This window comes from Dreissena polymorpha, chromosome 2, assembly GCF_020536995.1.
Source record: "Dreissena polymorpha isolate Duluth1 chromosome 2, UMN_Dpol_1.0, whole genome shotgun sequence".
NCBI lineage: Eukaryota > Metazoa > Mollusca > Bivalvia > Myida > Dreissenidae > Dreissena > Dreissena polymorpha.
The window spans coordinates 83,009,001-83,033,495 of record NC_068356.1 but is presented as its reverse complement, the minus strand read 5'-3'; the positions used below and the strand labels follow the sequence as shown (position 1 = coordinate 83,033,495).

General features: G+C 33.7%; 1 protein-coding gene and 1 pseudogene across 1 annotated transcript in view; both read left to right on the top strand.

Annotated features, from left to right (window-relative positions):
- Positions 1–19,608, top strand: part of LOC127867835 (spastin-like) — a 71,304-nt gene extending 51,696 nt beyond the window's left edge. Inside the window, exons 5-7 of the mRNA XM_052409323.1 lie at positions 17,488–17,610; positions 18,121–18,195; positions 18,820–19,608. Of these exons, the coding sequence (XP_052265283.1) occupies positions 17,488–17,610; positions 18,121–18,195; positions 18,820–18,883 (262 nt within the window). The 3' untranslated portion in view covers positions 18,884–19,608. The remainder of the gene's footprint in view (positions 1–17,487; positions 17,611–18,120; positions 18,196–18,819) is intronic.
- On the top strand, positions 11,574–13,323 carry LOC127867834 (uridine-cytidine kinase 2-like; annotated as a pseudogene).
- Positions 19,609–24,495: the final 4,887 nt, after the last annotated feature.

The window sequence follows — 24,495 nt, the reverse complement described above, 5'->3', positions numbered from 1 at the left end:
CACATATTAACTTATTCGGCTTCGATTGGCATTTTGCCTCTCGAGTTAATTTCCGCGGGTCTTCATGTTAAGTGTGCGTCGTTGCTGGTTGCTTAGTGTTCGTGCGCAGAAAAATCATTCACAGAATGTATGCAAAAAGGGTACACAATATCAATGCTATTGTCCAACGTAATTCGATTCTGAAGAACGTCGACATATTAGTTAATTTTTCTGTTCACTCTCCAAGTATTTCTGAAGTAAAATAATCATAAAAAGTTTTTTTTTAATAAGTTAAATACAACAATGCAAACGAATTTAAGATATAAAGTGTATAACACATTGACCAACTCAAAACACAAAAGATCAACTTAAAATTTCACAAACCCAAACCTGCCCCAATTGATTACACTTATGTTATGACAATACATTATCTAAGTATAAACCTATTTATTTTTTAGCTCGATTGAATTTAAAGTAATTACTACTTATATGAAACGCTCTCTAGTCCGTTTCCTGGGCCTAGAACAAGTACTTGGTGTCTTTGGGGGAGATCTAAAGAACGCTCCCACAGTGGGAAACGAACCCGTGACCTACCGGTCGCTAGGCGGACACCATGTCCATTACACCACGTCAACCGCATTATCTAGTTTCTTATCATATAACTTCCGCGTTTATTTGTCATTTAGACACAATCTACACCTCGGTTTAAGGGTCAATAGTAAGGAGAAGATAAGCAAAATTATTTCTCTCACAATCATCACAATAAAGGACTATTCGCCTGTTCATTTATTTTAATTTCAGTTAAGGAGAAGTTAAGGTTGAATGTTTACCAGTATAAACGCACAAAACTAATAAAGATGTAATCTTAAATATACCGAATTGCAATAAAATTTAATCGATTATTCGATTATTGGTTACTATTTAACATGTCTGTTTGGAGTTTTTACTTCAGAAATAAGATGCTCAATGATGAAAAGATGTTATGCAACGTCGACAGGTTTTAAGTAGAGTGCAGTTTACACTAAAACACGAGATATTGATGAAGAATTCCTTTCCGTCTGCATAAATAACGCACACGCTGCAAATACATGTAAATGATTCAGTCTACGCCTATTGACATTAAAATCGAACGGCGCATTTCTCGTTAGAAAATTTAACATTTAACAAAAATATGACATTGACCTTCAAAATCATTTTATTATATATTCTTACAGTTATACTTGAGGTTAGTGTCAAACTTTAATGTTAATGGTAGGAAAGTAGCATTTTAAAGCAACAATAGTTTTGTATAGAGGCATATAGAATGCTCATTTGCGGAATTTTATTGTCAAATTTATAGTTCAAGGTAAAATATATACGAAATATATTTTATAAGAATTGCAGGATTTCAAAATAAGTTGACACAAATGTCTATTTTTATCAGACGGTATGTAAAACATACACCATCACGAAAGTAGATTTCAAAGGTCAATGTCAGACTTGAAAGATTGAATGTAAATAGAAGAATAATTTCCTCTGAAATTGCACGGCTCAGAGGTTTGGTATTTGCTATGCAACGTTATTTGATAGCCGCTAAAATGTTTATTTAAGTCGCATTAAGCAACAATAGGCAACGAAGGTTATATTATATCGTTATAAGACACCCATATTAAAAATTACATTGCGAAAATAAACCACACCTACTGTGAAGCAAACTTGCAAAATATATGGTTAACATGTTTCTATCAGAAAAATATAAAATATGAGTTCCATTTATTACGAATAGATTGTTGTAGCAATGGCACTACTAGACAGCAGGCTTAACGTCTTGTTGGCCTTTTATTATCATCAGAAAAAAGGGACACTAACTGTCGTAAACATTATTCACGGTCTCTTATTATCAAAACTATACAAGAGTATATGAATGTTCACAGTAGGACAAAGTTCAGTCACGATTAAGAGACAAAATACAGTTTTTATCACAAACACTTACACGGTGGATTCATGGAGAAGGTATACAAGTTAAAAGTTTTGTAACTGACAATATTAGAAACAACTAAACCATACTAAGTGAACATGTAAAAACGTCAAAAAAATCCCGGAAGTGGATGGGGGCGGCGGAAGTTCGGCCTGTATTATAACTCGTGCGTGGATTTTTTTCACATAAATTGGGCGAGTTAACTTTGTGTTATTGAATTCTCATATTGCATAATTTTTATTAAAGATATCATGCCAATTTTACTCAACAATCATGATCATTGAAGGCGCATAGATTTTAAAACCAGAAGTATGATTATGAAATATATCCTCGATCTTTAAATTCATCCTTCAAATATATATGATTACAACGAAGCAAAACGTGGCAAAACATTTCGCGCGTTTCCTGCACAATAAGTCGAGTTATGTGCTCAAACATCTATCAAGAATCCGAACGCCTCATTACATGCAATCATGCGAAACACATGCTTAGATTTTCTCTATTATTGGCCTATCATTTGTCAACATACATTTGATTTGGAGTAATTGTAGTTTTGCTGCCATGCAATTACTTAACATGAAATAAATAATGAATTTCCTTTAGAAAATTAAAGGAAGTATAAGCGGTATGGGAGTTTTTGTTGAGACATTTATATTTTTATTCTACAGCTGTTAATTTCATTATTGTAGTATTTCGCATAGGAAATATTTTTTTCATATTGTATTCCGTATTTTAAAGATAAAATATCTTTCAAACGCATCGGATGTCTTATTTGGTTGAGGCACAGAAGCATATCACTAAATTATTTGCAGGTGGTTAAGATTAAAGTGTTCTCAGTTGTGAGTAGGCCCAGGAAGTTAAATGCAAGTTAAATTAAATTCTCACTAATCAAATGTTCTATATTTGATAAAGCTAAGTACGGTGAATCAGTAAAGTATTTCATTGGTGAATACAAAAGGCGTTTAACAATATTACAACAAGGTTTGTTTTCGATATGCTAAATTTAAAAATATCATTTCATGATAATCGGAAATAAACGCTTCGTAACATTACTACTAAAGAACGATAAATACTTGTTTAAATATCTTAACATTTTTAATGATCCATGTGATATATTTCTTTAATTGACCAGATACGTGTAGGTGATGTCATTGTCTTCACTTATTATTCGTTCGCTCACGAAGGAATTGTTTCACAAATTGTTAAGAAAAATGAGGACGAAGGACACTTTCATGTGATCCATTATGGAACTAAGTCATTGTTAGCAACACGGACAATCATGGTGGAAGAACTATTGTTTAATCTAAAAACAGAAACAGTTCACGTCATGTCATTTGACAACACACCATTTGAGCCGGGAGAAGTTGTGGAAAGAGCCCGTAGAAGAATAGACGAGAAATACCATCATATAACATACAACAAATCACCCCAGTTTGTTAAATGGGCTAAAGCGGGAAAACATGTACCATGGATACGACTAACCCCATATGGAACACTACATTATGTATCATGTGTACAGCTGGTGTGATCTACATAAAGGCTCCGTTGTAGAATTCACATAATATAGTATTAGTCATCAAGGCATACTGTCCGAGTTTGATACAGATAACAGAAAGATTACCGTCATTCATTACGGAACTCTCGGTTTATTCTCTACCCGCACGATAATGGAGGATACATTTGCCATTGACTTGAAAACGAAATCTTTAAAGATGTATCTGTGCGGCGATGATATGCCCCACAAGGAGACTGAAGTGGTTATAACAAAGGCAAAGGAACGACTGAGCGAGCAGCAGTGGAGAGCAGGAAACAGGTCTTGGGATTTCTGTCTGCAATGTCTCTTTCCAGCTGAACAAAAAGGCAAGTTTGTATATCTTAAACTTCATCTGGTGGGCATTTACTAGTTAATCAATAATGTCATCATTTGTACTAAATAGAAACACACGGAAATAGATTGTGCAGGTGTGTAAAAAATTATTGGTTATACTTTTGAAAGAATGTTATTTACTACGATAATAATAATTGTATTTATATATCCCATATGAAATTTATTTTTTAAATAATAATATTGTTACCCATTTACGTCGCATGCGGGACTTAAGTTTTCTCCGCTAGGGACTTTGTTCTTTTTAAGATTTTGATTTAAAATTGTACATAAGATCATTTGACTACATTTTGTTCAAGGTCACGATACATTCATTCATCCGTGAAGATCGGAGGCTAAAGCACGTGGGGTATGTAGCTGCAGTATGCAAATACCGGGTTGGCGCTCCTAGATATTCATGCGAGCCATATTGTTTTTGTTTTATGTTAATGTTTTCGTTGTGTATAAATCCACATATAATGATGACTCTGCGATAAAATTACAATAATACTATGTTTCACCAGCTGCAAAAAGATGGAACCATAACTACCCCACGTGCTAAAGCTTCCAATCGTCACGGAGGAATTATTTTATCGAGTGCCTGCACGAATGTAGTCAAATCATCACATGAGCAATTTTTTATAAAAATCTTTATTCATAAATAAGATATTCAAACTTGAAAAGATTTGCGTAAAAAAGTCTCGTAGTGTTGTTAATAGCTTTCAAAAGTGACACAGATTTTAACGTGATACGTGTATGCATTTTAAAATGAAGCTATTAATTCTTCGTGTATGAACGTTTTCGTGTTAATGTTGTCTTAAATTAATTATGACCGTGGACTTATGACTTAAATAGACACGTTCATAAAATCAACAAATTAGTTTTTAGCATACGTGTTACATGCATAAATTATAAATGCCATCATACACAAAACACATAACTAAACTGAAAATAACGTCTTTGTTTGCGTCGTTTTGCCGGAGTGCATTACTTAACGAGACCGCAAAGTAAGGACATTCTTAGTTAAAAATGTGTCGAGTTGACTTCGTATTTGTTTTAGATGAAAGTAATATTATTAGTAGTAATTTACGTCACCAACGATGCCAAGACTACCGCCTGAGGCAAGTTTTTATTTAAGACAGCAATTTATTAATTAACATCAATTAAAAAGTTATTAAAAAATAAAATCATTAAATTAAGTTTTTGTGCAATTGCTTAATTGTTGCGCCGAACGGTACTTCAACAAACATGCGCGTGAATTGTCAAACCGATGGCGACCTGTTGACCTTGTGGTGTGAACATAAACAAAGTTTCCCAACAGTTGCGCATGTGGCTCATGAAACAATTGTCCGTGCCATCGACATCCGTGCCATTGAAGCCAATGTGTTCTCGAAAACAGGTCGTTTTGTTACCAAGGCTCGCATATATATATATATATATATATATATATATATATATATATATATATATATATATATATATATATATATATATATATATATATTTATATTTATATTTATATATACGCAAACAGAGGTGAAAGGTCGTGTCGTAGTTAGTAAAAATATTACACATTTCGCATGAATAAAAAAGGTTATTTTGATACCGTCGTATATTTTTACCGACCCTACTCGACTGTCAACAATGTTTGCATCAGTAATTGAGTTGTAATAAAGTGTTGTAAAATAAATATCTCCTTTAATTAACAATAATAATGTAACATTTTAACCCGAGCATGGAGTGTTTCATTTTTTGCAGACATTAAGTTTATTAAGACTATTGAAATGCGCAAATACAAACTATTGTTACTAATAATATTATTATTTTGTATAACAATCGGCTTCAATTTATTCAATATGGCGCACTTTAGTGGCGAACACGTTTGTTGAGCAAGCGAAACAGTTGCCATTTTTCTGTATGGTTCCTTCCCCTGCTCATCCGTCGGGCTGAATAAACTGAGATATTGCATTTACTTACAAAGAACATACGATATTAGCATGAAGCTTGACAAACACACTCAGAAATCGATTTATGAATGTCTATCGGTCAATCTTTTCCTCTGTTCATCCGTCCGTCTCTCTATACGTTCACAAAAACTTAAAACAAGAAACGTAAATATCATGTAAAAGGATCCTGCTCATTTCTCAGAAAGTACTGAAGATTATAGGACAAAATTGGGTATATTTATAATGGACTCATGAGGCATTTTGAAGATCTTTTGGTTTTAACCAGGTATTAAAGATACTATTACTGTTAGTATAAATAATCAATACATAACTTTGTTAATACTCAACAACTATATACGATTGTATCGGCACTATATTCACAATTTGCTATATAGGTTACACTCTTTCTGACTATCCTTTCCCTTTCTCAGCCATCCGCCCGTCTGTCTGCCAAAAATATTATCTCTTTATGTATATAGAATATGATTGTCACAGATAAAGGGAAAAATGAGCAAAATGCACATTTTTAATTTGTATGGGTTTCCGACCAGACCGGTTGGGGATTCCTGTATTGCATCCAATAATGTAAACTACTTATTCAAGATGATTGTGGTGGCTTTCACCTTAAATGTGTTTTAATTATAAAAATACAACAACACAAGGTTGTAAAAAATGTAAAACGTAATGACTTCAGAAGTGCTCACATGGCTTTATTACATTCCGATTAATTTTGCTGATTTCAATTGTTCAGTGGCCTGAGAGCCCCTGCCCGGGGGATGTTGTTATTTGGACCCCCCAGGAAACGGTAAAACTATGCTGGCAAAGGCTGTGGCAAACGAGTCCAGTGCAACGTTCTTCAGCATCAGTACCTTAAGTTTGACCTCTAAGTGGGTACGTATCATAAAAGTAATATCATATACGTTTGTTTTGGGTAATTTCACCAAGATATCAACGCTGAAAAAAGAGACAGTTGTTACTTATCACGATCGCTATCACTAATTTGGCGCTTTTTCTAATTGTCATACTGAAAACAAACAATTTAAATTGCACTTGAGCAGAGCTTTAAATTGAAGTTAAATCCGTTTTTATTTGTTTTTCGTTTATCCCATTGTTGAGTTCAGAGAATTATATTTTGAGTGTGTTTTCCATGTTTACCGCAATGTAAAGGTCAATTATTATCAACTGATGGAGCTAAAGTAGTTTTTGGAGTTTCCTATTTGTGAAACTCTTGTTAACATGGTCATTCATAGAATAATGTGTATACTTAACCGCGTAGAAGGAGGCATTGCAATTGTCGGTCCGTCGTTACGAACCTACGCAAAGTTTGTGTTTTGAACTTGTCTTTTATTATTGGGTGGATCTCCCTAAAACTTTCCGGATTTAATTACCACAATATGTAGATGATCGTAAAGAAAGGAAGTTTGGCTGCGACGATTTTTGGTAGAATTATTTACATTTGTCTGTTTTTCAAATCTAGAAAATATAGTCCCACACTTTAGCCTGTTTTAATTCCTCTTTAACTACTTGGCGAATCTTTCGTATGCTTCCTCAATCGGATGACCTACATGTGTACATAGTCGCAATAAAAAAGCAATATTTAATGAAGTTTTGGGTGAACGATGACCGTTTTTGCATGTTTTCAGTATTGAATGTAAAGTCCGAAAATTGTGTGTTTTCATCTCCTCTTTAACTACTGGTAGGATCTCACTCAGACTTACAAAGTTGAATGACATTACTAATAGATGAACGTAAAGAAAGGCATTTATGCTGCGACGAGTTTTTGGCATAATTATGGTTCTTTGTACGTTTTCCACTATATATTTAGTTCCAAAATTGTGTAAGTTAAACTTCTGTAATTACGTCAAGGATTTTGCTCAACTTTCACAGCTGAAATGTGTATATGATAGTAATAATTTTGACTGCGACCAGGTTTTGCCCTTTGTATTCTTTCCGATTTAAAATACATATATGATTTGTCTGTATAAACATGTATTGCAGGGAACCTGTTTCCTGACACATTACTTGTTATTCTTTAAATATATTATATTCTTAATACGTAAATGGAATTATACGTTCACGGTATTGATTTTTAAATGTGTTTCAACGTGTATTTCCGCATGTGTCTATGTAAGTCTGGGTACCCCACATGTACATATGTTATCCACCTGTGTCAATGTAACTATGTTGACCCCGAGTATCACATGTTGACCCCGTTAGTACCTTTGTTTACATATTGTTTATTTGTAAACATGTTACCCCATGTGTACCTATTTTTACCCCTTATGTAACTTTGTCCACCCCATGCGTCTGTCTACGTATGTTCACATCATGTTTCTATAAGTTTACCCAAATGAGCACCAATACTTACCCATGTTCTCCTTTATTTACCACGTGTGACTGTGAGATTGTTTTTACCTCACAAGTACGTTTGTTTGTCCCAAGTGCATGCATGTTTACCCCATGTATATATGTGTGATGTAACCCCATGTGTACCTACGTTTACCCCATCTGTACCTATGTTTTACCTCTTGGCTACCATAACTAAAAATGTTGCTTTTATATGTTCTATTTTTCTATTTTCCACTTCGTATTGAAAGATTACCAGACTCGTGACGTATTTATGTCACGTTATAAATAAATAATTTGAACTTAATGATGAAAATATACAAGTATGTTGCATGCAATTTACAATTATGCAGTCATTTTTTTGGATCACGTGACAAGAATGCCATCAAAATAATTTGTATCGATCGTGAATAAATAATCAGAAATTTTCACAAATTTCAGTTTCCGTAATGCATTTTGTGTTTAATAACTACAGTAATGCATATGCATACATATTTTAATGTTGGTGGTTAATCTATTATCCCTTGTCTATACAAATTAGTTTAATTTGTATAACAGGTACAAGCGAGGCTAAACTCCAGAGAATAGTGATCACTTAAAAATGGTTTAAAAGTCACTTTACCTTAAAATACTGCGAGATGATCGCTTCTCAAATAAATTCGATTGTACGATAACACTACAATGTATCAATCTCCATCAGCAGAGTTTTCGTTCAATTCGTTCCCATATATTTAAATGTTATATTACCGTCTTGCAAGAGGTTGACAAATATTACGAAACAGTTTGATCTCCATTTTTATGTGTTCTAGACAGCATTTTGTTTAAAAAAAAAACATTTATAGGAGTTAAAATAAACCCTTCCAATTATATTGCCGACATTATTAAGTTCTTCATTCAAGAGCACTGTATGGGGAGTTTTATGGTGACTGTCGATCAATTGTCAAATTCCGGTTGACTTCGCAATGAAGGTTTTACCATAAAATGTTGGTGTGTGCCTTTGTTTACCCCGTGTATTCCCATGTTTACACAATTTGTACGTATGTTTTAACCATGTGTAATTATTTTTTACAGCATAATTTCTTTCCTTAAGTTTTCATCAGTGAGAAATTATATAAAGTAATAACTACAATGAATAACAAATTCAATAATAGTTAAATTTTTATTGTTCTTGTAACACAGCGAAATTAATTAAAATACTATCATTATCGAATTTCCAATTCGAGCAAGAAGTAATGTAAATCAAATAGATAATTTGATCATACATACAATTTCATTTAAGACATTTATAAGTCACATGTAATAATTCATAGAATATTCATGCAAAAGCCAACATAATGCCACACACACAAACAAACAATACAAGAAAAGCAACACAATCAAGCAATAGCGACATAATAAGCGTGTCCATTCATTTACTGAAATAATATAAAGCGTGCAAACTAAAGCAACAATGACAGACAACATATAAAACTGATCATATATAAGCATCACACGACAACATGCATTTTCTTACCTACTGCCTTTATATGACTGCATAATGAATCAGTCTATTCTGATTTCTGTGGGGAAAAAAATATTTACATATATACATTATTCAACATGTTATTATATATGTTCAGATATGAATTCAGCAATTTCAACTTTATCTTCTAACGACATATACAGATATTTCTTATAAGCTTCTGAACACCAGTCACCTAAAAGCTGAATTTTATCAGCGGATACGTTTAATCTAAATGCAAAGGAAGCCATGCCCCTTCTAAAAAAGTGAGTAGAATAAGAATTTGGATCTACATCACATTTTGATAAAATTTCACGCAGCTTTTTTAAATAAATGTTATATGTGACTGGTTTTCCTGACTTCAATACAAATAGAGGAGATCCAGGTCCAGCAGGAATTTTACTTATCATATCCTTAAATGCTGCCACAGGACACACTGGTGAATTTTTTAACAACTACTAATGGACTGGTAAATACACGTTGTCCAAATTGTATAGTTTTAGTCCATTTCATTTTAACCAATAACTTATGCTGCTCAATGGACACATCACCCCTCAATAAGAATTTAGGATCTTTTAGGTCTTGTTATGTTGTTGGGACCAAATTAGATTTTCTAGCTAATAGAAAATATGCGAAAACAAACACCAGAAAACTAATGAGTTTATGTCTGAATTATCTAGTACCGCATACATTTTTATCAAAAGATCTGGAGATATGGGTTGTTTAACTTGATGACATAGCATTCTAGAAACTCCTTTAAATGTTAGATTCAGTATGAAATTATTATACTTTATCTAAAGAAAACCCAAGGATTTGATGCATGGTTCTAACTCCACTTACATAATTACGAATTGAATCAACTGATTTAAATGATCTACTAAGAAACTGTACATATAATCGTAAAGTAAGGGTTGATGCAGGAAGAAAAACTAACCCAAAATGATAGCAAAACAAAAGAAATGATTCTCACTGGATCTTCAAACTTTTCCTGGATCCCTCAGCATAAGCTCGTCTATTTGATGCTCTCAAGTCCTCACCAAGTTGAGACATATGTCTGTCTGAAACAACATAAAACACTACCAAGGATTAATAAATGTAATATCTTTTTCTTGTACAGCACTATTATACAAAGTAGTTTCTTTTGTAATGTCTTCAAATGTCTGTCTTTGACTTTCATTTAAATGTCAGCTAGACTAATGATCTGCTATCCTGTTATCAACACCATATATGTGTACCGCCTTAATCCAAATTCATTTAAAGCCACAAAATATAATTTCTCTCAAGTATTTTGCATAAATTTACACTTTGCTTTTCCTGAATTTAAAGCAATACACACAGCCATGTTATCACATTGTACTACATTTTTTTTTACTTTTAAATGTCATTTGCCATAGATGTACACACACTACAATGGTCAACATTTCTAGTGCACTTATATGTAATTCTAATTCTTGTATGAATGTGGGGAAAGTTGCATGAAAATAATGTCCTTGAAAGAACCCTCCACAACCACTTAAACAAGAATCACACGAGAAGGTTTCATCTGGAGAAGACCATTCTTCAACCGAAATTACTGAAATACCATTGTATAATGGCAAAAAAGATTTCCACCATTTTAAATCCAACTTCACTTCACTTGGTATTGCATGACAATCATGTTCACAGTTCAATGCATATACCTCCCTAAGCCAGTTCAATAGTCTGTTGATACATATACGGCTGGCTTTAACACACGCTCAAACAAAGTTCGGCTTGCCTAGTAATTGTTGAATCTCTTTCAACGAAGCGACTTCCTTACTTAATCAATTCTCCACTTATAACAATATTTCAATCAACCTATCTGGCGATATTTCCATAGTCATTTTTATAGTATCAAACAAAACACCTAAGAAAATCATTCTTGTAGTTGGTTTTACAGATTTATCTGTAGATTCTTCCAAACCACATTTTTGTAAAATATGTTCTACACATAAATAAGCAAACGCAGCATATTGTACTTTTTCAGCACCTGCAAAATCATCTAAATAATTTAAAACAATTACACCAAGTTTAAGTAATCCATATGCTACAGCATTTGTTTCTCTTTGACAAATGTAAGCTGATGACCTTAATCCCATTGATAAAACAGTATCACAAAATATGTGCTTTTTGTATATGAATGACACTGAATTATAATCACCAGGACAAATGTTTATCTTTCTATAAGCCCGTTTAAGATCCTTTTTAAACAACAAACAACCATTCCCCTTTGCTTTTATCAATTCACACATGTCGTCTATTTTTGGAAACACTAAATGTATAGATTCCCCTAGATATTCTGACTTGTAAATAAAGTCATCTAAGGCAGAACCCTTAGGAAAACTTTAGTCTAAAATAATTCTTCTATCTGAGACATCCTTTTTTGTCACAGAGTTTAACGGGGAGATTTTTTTAACTTTCTACTAAAAGGATTAGATTTGAAAGGACCTAACACAGGATTGTAACTCTTTTCTTTCAACAAATAATTTAACATAGCTTCTAGATATTCATTAGCTCCTCTATGATTATAATACTTCCACACTGGAAGTATGTTTTCTAATTCATCATTAAATTCTACTACACCAATAGGAAAACCATACTTTAACAATTCACACACTGTCTTATCATTATAATCATGTAGCATTGTCTTCATAAATTCTGTATTGATGCTATTATTTACTGTGATTTTACAACCAATAAAATTATGTTGTGCCGAAGCTATAACTAATGTGAACACTGGTTGTGTTATTTATCTAAAATTGAGGTTTATTGTTTTGTTGTTGTTTATGCTATGCAGGCTAGAAACTTATTAAAAGTAATATGACCCTGTTAGTTTCTTATGCAGTCTTACAGATCCAAGTGATTGGTTGTTAAGTTGTTGCTTTTTGACATTGACATTTCACTAACAGTAAATTAAACCTTAAAGGCCTCGACCTTTTCTAAACGAAAAACAAACCTATGGAAATGGCTGCAGTGAGCGATTTTGGTCGGTTCAATGGAGCAGACAGGATTCCAAGACCGTTCCTCATCGGGGTCGCTGGTGGAACTGCCTCGGGAAAATCTACGGTTTGTTCTAAGATCATGCAGTTACTAGGCCAATCTAGGTTGAGACAAGACAGCGACAAGTTGTCATCATCAGTCAGGACCCGTTTTACAGAGATCTCAACACCGAGGAGAAAAACATGGCTTCTGCGGGTACCTTCAACTTTGATCACCCTTATGCATTTGACTTACAACAGATGATCCAAACAATGACACTTGCCGCTGAAGGAAAAACAGTTGAAATCCCCAACTATGAATATATTTTAAACGCCAGGCTGCCCAGCAAACAGAAATTGTAGCATGCAGATGTTGTCCTCTCGTGTTCTACTTCCCGGAACTCAGGGACATGTTTCACATGAAATTGTTGGTTGACACGGATCCAGATACCAGGCTAAGTCGCAGAGTTCTGCGTGACACGAAGGAAAGAGGCCGAGATCTGGACCAGATATTGAACATGTACACCAGCCACGCGAAACCTGCATTTAAAGAATTCTGTCTTCCGACAAAGAAGTATGCGGATATGATCATACCTCGTGGAGCGGACAATTCGGTAGCCATTGATCCGACTGTGCAAAACATTTAAGAGCTGCTGAGGCCGTCTAACCGGGACACGACGAGACGATTGCGTCAACATTCTGATTCTGGGTCATTTGCTAGCCGTCCACATTAGAGGGGCAGTGTTTATGTCCTTATATTTGTTTGTTAAACATGAAGATGCAATTCATACAGGCTAGTCCTGATATATGTATTAATTTTTGTGTATGTGTTTGTTTTTTTGCAGTTTTTTCCTACGGCAGCTGTTTGTTCAATATGAAAATAAGAAAATAATTGTTATTTTGTGAATATCTTAGAACAGTTAGCTATAACCAATATTGATTAAATTAATTAATTTATTAATGTTTGCAAAGCATTTTGCAATAGTCAGTCCTGAAAATGAAAACATTGAAGATAAGACTGCTGGGTGTACCAGTGACATTATGAATTTGCCAAACACTTCTTTGTCAAGTCCACTGGCCATCAGCTTTAAATAGCTGTTAATTGGGGGTTGTTTGTATTGTGTGCATACCTAAGTCTGTCCGTCAAATTTGTTGGGATTGTTTTTACAAACCACCTTTGTTCACCATGTGGAGATGGCGTGTAAAACTGTTTCATTTAGAGTTCAAAGGTCAAGGTCACACTCAGTTGTCAAAAGTCAAAATTAGGCATAATACAGCTTTTCCAGACTGTAAATTCACTAATCATCATGAAAATTTAAAATATCTTTACAAAAAGTTCACAATATCGAGTCTGTGTGACATGTTTAAGACCCATGTCCCAACTTCAATTGCCATAGTCACACTTTTATATAAGCTCCAATTTTGGAATGATGCAGCTAAATAATTACAAGCAATGATATCATGTTTCTTACATTAATATACTACAAAATTACTTCAATAATTTACCCTTTCCCCCATAAGAAGCAAAGAGAAAATTGCTTTTGCAACCAGCATAAACTGGCAGTCTGTTCAGATTTTATGATGTTTGCTGCTCAATAGTACCTAAGGGTTGGAATCGAAATCTTAAAAACTTGAATCTAGTAAGAAAGGTCTTTAATTAAATGTTTCTTTCTAAGGGTCTACACATGCGTCAAAATACGTATCTAAGTGGTAAAGGGCTAAGGAGTGTTATTCATCCACAGTCTCCATTATAATTAAAATGAAAATATTCCTGCCTCTAGACAAGCTGTATATAATATAGCCTAAATCTGTGAAAAAGGGGTTTAATGCATGTGTGTAGTGTTAGTCTGTGCAGTCCGCACAGACTAATCAGGAACAACACTTTCCGCTTTTATTGTGTGTGTGTTTTTTTTTTAAAGAAAGACCCTTTGTGAGAAAAATCCAGTCTAGGTGCAAAGTGTTGTCCCTGATAAGTCTGATTTTTAAACGCTATGTGTTCAACGCTTACAAAAACAAGTATGAACTATTTTTCGAAAACCCGTGCGCTCGAGTAAGCAATTCGACCAATCATAAAAAAGTAGAAAGTTATCATCGCTCAGTGATCTTTTTTAAGAAAGGTAAAGTGACAACTTGTAAACAGAATAAACTTGCGTCATAAATTAAACATTTTAATTCAAGATTAAAATTAGCCAATTACTTATTCTTTACCCATGTGCTCAATTTGCGTACATGTGTTCGCCTCATGTGTACCCATGTTAACCAAATGATTATTTATATGCCCCCATTCGAAGAAGAGGGGGTATATTGTTTTGTACATGTCGGTCCGTCCGTATGTCCGTCGGTCCGTCCGTCTACCAGATGGTTTCCGGATGATAACTCAGGAACGCTTAGGCCTAGGATCGCGAAACTTCATAGGTACATTTATTATGACTCGAAGATGACTAATATTGATTTTGAGGTCACTAGGTCAAAGGTCAAGGTCACGGTGATCCGAAATAGTACAATGGTTTCCGGATGATAACTCAAGAGCGCTTATGCCTAGGATCATGAAACTTCATAGGTACATTGATCATGACTCGCAGATGACCCCTATTGATTTTCAGGTCACTAGGTCAAAGGTCAAGGTCACGGTGACCTGAAATAGTAAAATGGTTTCCGGATGATAACTCAAGAACGCTTATGTCTAGGATCATGAAACTTCATAGGTACATTGATCATGACTCGCAGATGATCTCTATTGATTTTCAGGTCACTAGATCAAAGGTCAAGGTCACGGTGACCCGAAATAGTAAAATGGTTTCTGGATGATAACTCAAGAACGCTTATGCCTAGGATCATGAAACTTCATAGATACATTGATAATGACTCGCAGATGACCCCTATTGATTTTCAGATCACTTGGTCAAAGGTCAAGGTCACGGTGACTCAACTTAGAAAAATTGTTTCCGGATGATAACTCAAGAACGCTTAGGCCTAGGGTGATGAAACTTCATAGGTACATTGATCATGACTCGCAGATGACTCCTATTGACTTTCAGGTCACTAGGTCAAAGGTCAAGGTCACGGTGACTTGACACAGTGAAATGGTTTCCGGATGACAACTCAAGAAAGCTTACGCCTAGGATCATGAAACTTCATAGGTACATTAATCATGGCTCGCAGATGACCCCTATTGGTTTTCAGGTCACTAGGTCAAAGGTCAAGGTCACAGTGCCAAAAAACGTATTCACACAATGGTTGCCACTACAACTGCCAGCCCATATGGGGGGCATGCATGTTTTACAAACAGCCCTTGTTGTATATTCAATAGTATGGTGAAGATGAGAATCTGGTGAAAGCCATGTTCGCTGTCGCCAAGAAGCTTCAACCCTTAGTCGTCTTCATGGGTATGTCAATGAAAACACTGGTTGCAGAGTAAGCATTGGTAACCTAATTTTTTTTACAATTTAGTCACTAAATTCATTTGTAATCCTATCTGAGGCTGTATTAAGTATGCAAGTCTAGTAAAGATAAATGTTCATAAATTATTAAATGTTATAATATGCTAGTTATGTTAATATTAAATGAATGAAATAATGTTTAATGGACAAATAAAGGAAAAAGACAGGCAAATAATAATTCTGTGTAATTCGCGGATGTACGAGTGAATAAAGCAATGTATCAGTTAATATAAGCTAAGTTTGCATGCAGATGAGGTTGACTCCATCCTGAGTGAGCGTCAGCAGGGGGAGCATGATGCCAGTAGACGACTCAAAACTGAGTTCCTACTCCAGTTTGATGGGGTTGGTAGTTTGATGCAGAACGGTTTTAATATTTACGTTTTTTTTACTATTTATATTAGTTATGGATTTGCATGTTTGCAACTTTGGTGGGATTGAAAATGTTTAAACATAAATGTGTATCTCAAAATGGTGCTTACTTGTGCAACATTCTGTAAGGTATTGTTCCCCTAATTATAATATACTTTCGTCTCGTATTGAAGGGTTACTTTCTTGCATATAGTGTACTGCATCCCATAAAGACAATTTGTTCGCCTTGCTTTTAGCGTATTTTCAACCAAGATTGAAGTAGTGGTCTATTGCTCTCAGGGATTTTTTCACCAAATATTATTGTATTGGTCGTTTGCTCACATTGCACTTTCATCTCATATTGACGTGTACTTTATATGCAAGTCTGCTTATAGTATACTTTCACCCCATTAAGGAATTGGCCCGTTCAGGGTGTAATTTCATCTTAAACTGAAATGTTGGTTATTTGCTTTCAATGTACTTTCATCTAATATGAGTGTGAGTCCCCTTCATATAATGTACCGTAACTCTTACCCGACGTGTGGGTTCGTTTTTTTAAATTTACTGTTGCCCCATATTGAATTGTTGCTCGCTTGCTAACAGTTTACTTTCACTCCATATTAAAATGCTGATCCCCTGCTAACAGTTAACTTTCACCCTGTATTTAAGTGTTGGCTCTCTGCTCACTGTGAACTTTCTACCCGTATTTAAGTATTGGTCCCCTGTTTACTGTGAACTTTCATCCCATATTGATTGGTTAGTCTCCTGTTTACAGGTTGCAGATTCCTCCGAGGATCGTGTTCTTATAATGGTGGCCACCAACAGACCTTAGGAGCTTGATGATGCTGTGCTTAGGTTTGAGCAACATTAGCTTACCCTTACCATAACAGAAGATACATAATTTTTTTTAGTTTTGTATCCTTTTTTTATAACAATCTTTTCTCAAAAACATTGTTTTACCATCATGGTATATCAAGGCGTAATGCGTTCATTACATTGTATTATTATTATTTAGGAATCAAGCTCAATACTTAAATGAACTTATGATAGAACATTAGTAAAATTGGAGACATAAACAGCTTATTAAGAATATATTTTTTCCTCCTTCAGGCGTTTCAGCAAGCGTGTGTATGTTAGTATGCCAAATGCAGAGATGAGGCTCGAACTTCTGAGACATGTCTTGGGCAAACACAACAACCCGCTGTCAGACAGGGACCTCGAAAAGCTTGCTGAGTAAGTCATAACGACGTGTGCAATCGGGCCCAAAATTCAAAAAAAGTTTTATTTGCATTGACCATAATTGTTTTCTTTTATCGCTAAATATGGTATCCAAAAACGATGCCCAAAATTATTGTCAGTTTTCTGATACTAAATCACCACATTTCTTTAGAAATGCATACATCTAAGTTAAATATGTATATATGTTGTTGTGTTTTTACAACTATCAATAAAGTGTTACCTTTATATTACATGAAGTATCAATTTGAGATTCATTTATTTTCCTAAACTTAATTTTATTTAAATTGAGTAATAATGTACAAACATCATTAGCATTGCAGAAATAAACGTACACTTTCGAAGTTATCAATCCAAGAACATCAGCACACACTAAGTGAGTGGTGCAACATAAGAACTAAACAAATTTTATTTAAAACAAGCATAATGTTTTTTTCACAATTCCGTAACAGTTACTTTTTAATTAAAAACTCTAGTCAGAAAAATGACAGTTTGTATATTATTTAGACTCACTGAGGGGTACTCTGGCAGTGATCTGAACAGTCTAGCCAAGGATGCTGCCCTCGGCCCTGTTAGAAGAAGGTACACTAAGCTTGTATCCAATTAACAAAAAATCCACTGTAAAACACTTAAATTAGTAGACATCTGAATTCCAATGTTCTATTGAATCTAACATTAAGAAAAAAAGTTTGTTTATAGTATCTGTAAATCACACGTTGGGACTTTTATTTTCCTTAAGTTAGTCTCTTATAAAAGTAATACTTTGTAAAGTTTCAATACAATATAATATGGTACAGCATCGTATAAGTCTAAGAATTTATGGACTTGTACAATGATGCACATTAATTAATGTAAAATTGTACTGCATGTGAGTTTGCGTAAAAGCTGCCTATATATCCTAACAAAGTATTTTCCGTTAGAGATACATATGTTTAAACTATAAACTATTTGGCAAAGTCATGCTGTCACAATGGGGTGATGAAATATTAATTCACTGATATGTTTTAATATTGCATGTAATTTTATGAAAACTAATGCTACTATGTTTAAATACTTAACTGTTACAAACTTGATAAAGTTTTTATGTTAACTTCGAGAAAATTAAATTGATTAATCCTTTATCTTGCTTCTTCTTTAACGCGCTCTATTAAAAAATGAATGTGATTTTTATTTCTTTAGTTTATTCTTTCATTGACTTCGCTTAAGGAATGTCGTTTCAAGAGGTAAAGGAGGTGCCACTTGGGAGCGTGCGGCCCATCAGTCTGATTGACTTCCAAGTCTCCGTACAGAAGATTCGCAGCAGCGTTGAGGCGAAGACCCTGAATAAGTATCTCGATTGGAACAAAGACTTTGGAGACATGAGCATGTGAGCCAACCAGGAGGGGGGGGGGGGGGCAGTGGGATGATATGTGACACGAAGGGTCCAAGAAAGTGATTATTACAATATGTGAAATGGGAATTATTACAATATGTAAAATACACTAAAGCAGCGATACTGCATGAATTTTCTTTATTTTTTGGTCATTTTCTGGACACATTTCGAATGAAAAATATGGTTGATAAGGCTATACTGCTTAGATATTCACATGCCTTGTTGTATCAGGCGTTAAACTGTCCTAAAAACACAATCAGATGTGTTTGTTGTTTGTTTAAAAACGATTATTTCCCAATTATATACTAGGTTTTAAAAGCAATGAAACTACAATATTGTACATAGAAATTTTGAATTGTTAAACCACTATTAATTGGACTCATCATTGTCGGAATTTATTCGATAAACAGCCTTATAGAGCATAATACATGTTCGAATTCTTAAGATAAATTAAAATCTATATATTTATTACTTATGACCAATGTTATGTGTATTGTGTTTGCACAATTTGGATTATGAAAAAATAGTTTTATTGTTGATTGTAATTTCATCATCTTTCAAAAAATGCGCTTTATGTTTGTATGACGTCATATGATAATACATTTAAATAAGATTTTTCTTAATTGAGTATTCCGCGTTTTTACTCATTTATAAGTCTGTGTTTAATCAGCGTTTTATTACATACAACAAAGAATGATTGTAACCTTTCCCTTTATGTCGTTTGTTAATCTCTATTTTGCATCGTCGCATCCAATTCAAAGAAATTGTCTAAACATTTAATATAGTTATGTATATGTATATGTTTCATTGTCATACGCCTTAATATAGTTAATTGAGGCATTTTAAATAGGGTTGGTTTATAAAAAAGGGAAAGAAAACGTAGGAAAGTACAAATGTTTGATTGGCTCAGTCTTGGATTTGTTCAGTTCTTTCCAAATCTGTGTCTGTTGCATTTTTGAGGAAATTGCAAATCGAAAAACGTTAACCGTATTATTATCTTTAAAATTAACTAGATCTTGCTGCTTTCTTTAAAATAAAACTTTAAGCCTCATAGTCATTCAGCTCTCTTCTCCGTCCTTTTTGATATGTTTGCCGATAGTATTTCAATCATATCACTGCGATCAGTGAACCAGCGCATACTTTCCCCGGGTAAGCTGGTTGAACATATCTATGCCAGTAATCGACAAATGCCCTACTAAAATCAGAGGTGGGAGAGAACCATCGTAGAAAGGAGTTCGTGACTACTCCTCACACAAGTTATGTTTGCGGGTCGGTGATCGAACCTGAGGTCCTTTAATTTGTAGCTCGGCGCTTTACCTACTGAGAGAGCCTCTTCGGCTTTTTAAACTGTATCATTTCCTTGATCACATGTCATATAAATATGACCTCTCGGAGCAAATATATAGAAAAGTAAAAACAGATATTACATTAAGACCTATACATATGTACACCGTCTGTAATACATTCAATAACACATGTAATAATTTCACGTGTAAGTATCGAAATATGGTAACACAATCAATAATACAATATGTATATGAGTTTGATTTCAATGGATTTTAGAAACAAAATAAGAGGAGAAAAGAATAACAATTTTAATAACAAGAAAAATAATACTATTACTTTTCATTCATTATGGTATAGATTGTATAATTTTGACACAAATACCAACAAGCAACAAAGAAAACAAATAGTTCACATAATATCAATTACTTGAATGTGCTGAATAGTCTAATTTCAAAGGAAGAACATAAACTATTAATTTCAATAGGTGGTATTTAAAATAGAATAGCGTATACTTAAGTTTTCCTTTACATATGTACATACATCAAATATTTTTTAATGTACATGTTGATGTCAATAAGCTATACTACTTAACGACATGTGGATTAGTGGTTTAGTGTAATACATACGTTTTATGTATTTATTGTCTTAGTTAATGGTAGCATGACATGAAATGGAATTTTCCTTCTATTTCCCGGAGATAACAACAAAAACATTGACGTCATTCACGAGTTTTATTGTTGCGTGAGTATATTCCTGTCTGAATTCTTAATGGGTGGGAAGAAATCAATAATTCTACTAGGCATTAACACAGACTGTTGAGCAATAAATCCAAGTAGTAATCATATTCAAAAGTAGTTTTAAATATTCTATATATAGAATATAACTGATATTCAAATTACCAAACCATTCCTGCTTAGAAGTGCCACTAATTCTGCATTAAAATGCACATATAAAAGAATTACTATAAGCTTTATTCACATTTTCAAAACATTGGGAAAATCTGTAATTGTTTAACAATTGTTAAACGTTTGCAACCCATTTGTTGCATTCTTTTTTACAGTCATTTAAGTCTTGGATATACACAGTGTTTATAATAATATTTTTACTGTTACAAATGTTTTACCAATGTTTGACTCTTTGTAAATATCTGTTTAAATATAACGTGTGTCTTTCTTATTCACCATATACTGTGGCATAACTTGTGTTAATTTTTACTGTTAACAATCTTTTGCAAAATGTTTAATGAATGCGTTCGATCTCTTTTGTTTTATTTAAACCCCATATTTCAGAGGCATAGCAAAAAATAGACCAAACAAATCAGCAAACAACTGACAAAATAATTTCGGCTTAAGACCGTACTTCTAGCATTTATATATGAAGTATGCATAGCCTTAAAGGGATCTTTTCACGCTTTGGTAAATTGACAAAATTGAAAAAAGTTGTTTCAGATTCGCAAATTTTCGTTTTAGTTATGATATTTGTTAGGAAACAGTAATACTGAACATTTACCATGGTCTAATATAGCCATTATATGCATCTTTTGACGATTTTAAAACCTAAAAATTATAAAGCGTTGCAACGCGAAACGATTGAATAATTTGGAGAGTTCTGTTTTTGTCGTTAAATTTTGTGAAACTACGAAGATTGCTTATATAAGCTATAAAATACTTCAAGTATACGTACTCGGCGGAATAGCTCAGTAGGCTAAAGCGTTTTTACTTCAGGACTCTGGCAGGACTCCAGGGGTCACTGGTTCGAAACCTGGTCCGGGCAATGTTCTTTTCCTTTTTTTAATTTTATTCTTGATTTTTTACTGGAGCTTTTACGATCCAATGTTTACATTTATCGATATAAAGCATTTAATGAATAAGTTAAAAAATGCCAAAATCTGTGAAAAGGCCCCTTTAAGGGCTTTTCCAACCAAATGTTCCTAATTTAAAGTAAAACAGTGTAATAAGTAACAGTGCCTTGATCATTGAAATTATCGACGAATGTAATATTTTGACCATTATATGTCCATTTCTCATCTTGCCGAATTTACCCCGTTTGCGAAAAACCATTATTTTTATGCCCACCCCCCCCACCACCACTATAGTGGGGAACGTATTGTTTTTGCCCTGTCTGTTGGCTTGTTGGTTTGTTTGTTGGTGTGTTGGTTTGCTTGTTTGTGCAAACTTTAACATTTCCAATAACTTTTGCAATATTGAAGATAGCAACTTCATACTTGGCATGCATGTGTATCTCATGGAGCTGCATATTTTAAGTGGCGATGAAAGGTCAAGCTCAAATGTCAAATATATTGGTCAAAATCGCTCATTTAATGTACACTTTTGTAATATTGAAGATAGCAACTTGTTATTTGGCATGCATGTGTATCTCATGGAGCTGCACATTTTTAGTGGTGAAAGGTCAAGGTCAAGGTCAACATTCAAGGTCAAAGGTCAAATATATGGGGATATAGTGTTTCAGAAACACATCACTTGTTTTTTAAGTGTTCACAATGGGCCCCCAAGAATTGAATTACATGTATGTGTTATGTAAATGGTTGTGTACTTTTTCTAGTGATTTGCCTTAAATATCCATGTCATCCGTAAATAGCAATAACATTAAGGTTATGTCGTTTATATTTTTAGACCAGACAAAGTGATGTCTTGTCAATAAGCTCTAAATCTTCTACAAACAGTGAAAAAAAGAATGTGGGACATTATCCCCCCCCCCCCCTGTCTTAGATCGACAGTACAACTGAAGTATTCAGAATATGATGCACGCGTCGATGTTGTTATATTTTCAGCCTTCAGAGGCTGGAAGCGGTATTGTTTTTTTATTATTTTTAGAAACCTTGTTAAGACCTTTCTTATACTTAGATTCTTATACATTCTCTGTATTTATAAAGTAAACTTGTATGTTCATCAATTGAGAGTTCTGCAGGTTATAGAGAATTTTACAGACAATAATCTGACAAGCTGCCTTTTACGCTTTTATGTATGTTGAATTGGCAATGTGTATTAATGTAACTACGAGATAGGTGGTTTCGCCAAATTATAAAACTAAAACCTTTTATTGAAAGTGCACATAACAAAACTAGAAATCGTATCAAAATTGAGTTTTGTAACAAAGGTCTTGATTTAATTGACCTTCAAAAAAATATTCAATGCTAAAAATGTGCGTCGGTTGATACCCCCGTATTTCCGCAATACTGAATCACCACTTGTTTGCTACAAATATAGTAAACCTGTTAGAAGTATCGTTTTAAATTATAATTCTATTTCTATAGATATTAATGTAATAAGATATTGTCCTATATCATGTGACTGTTCTAGATTAAAATATATATATGGTCCAGTTGGACGTGTTATTATTGGGGACCTTAATTTCTTTAAAGATAAAAACCTAAGAAATTTACTACGCAGAGGCCCTAAGTATAGACTGTCTATTTCTGTTGATTTTGATGACTGCATTAAGAAAATCGAAACATTTTTACAGGATTATTGCACTAAATGGTGCAGAAAGGAAACTGCTGAAATTACTGCACTCAATGAATGGAAAACAAAAGTATTAATTATGGCCTTGAATAAAATACATTTTTATAATACAAATCCTTTGGCCTTACCACATTCACCTAAATTTAATAACACAATCTCTGTAAATTGCTTGAAGACTTAAAATCTAAATTCGTCATAGTTCCTGCAGATAAGGCTGCTAATAATGTTATAATAATATGACGAGTGTTTTATGTTCAAACTATTTCACAAGAACTTTCACAAACTACTTCATATTGTGATTACAATAAGCAACCTAAAGAAATAATTGCCGAACATATTGCCAATTCTTTATCGCTAATTCAGTGTCTTGTACCACCAAGCAATTATCAGTGTATCTTACATCTGCATCGAGTGCTATTAGCTATCATATAGCTAAATATTGTAATACAGTTTATGAAAATAGTAATATTAACCTATTTTGGTCAATAAAAAACTCCTTAGAAGTGATTGATAAAATTGAAAAGAAAAAATATAAGGTGTCACTAGTAAGCACTTATGATTTTTCTACACTATATACAACGCTTCCTCACGCTTTAATAAAATCCAAACTTGTTTCTTTGATTGAAACAACTTTTGCTAGAGAGAAATGTTCATATCTAGTTTTAAACACTAAAACGGCTTTTTTTTAACTAATCAGATATTAGATAATTACATCATTTGGACTTGTCTTGACTTTTGTGC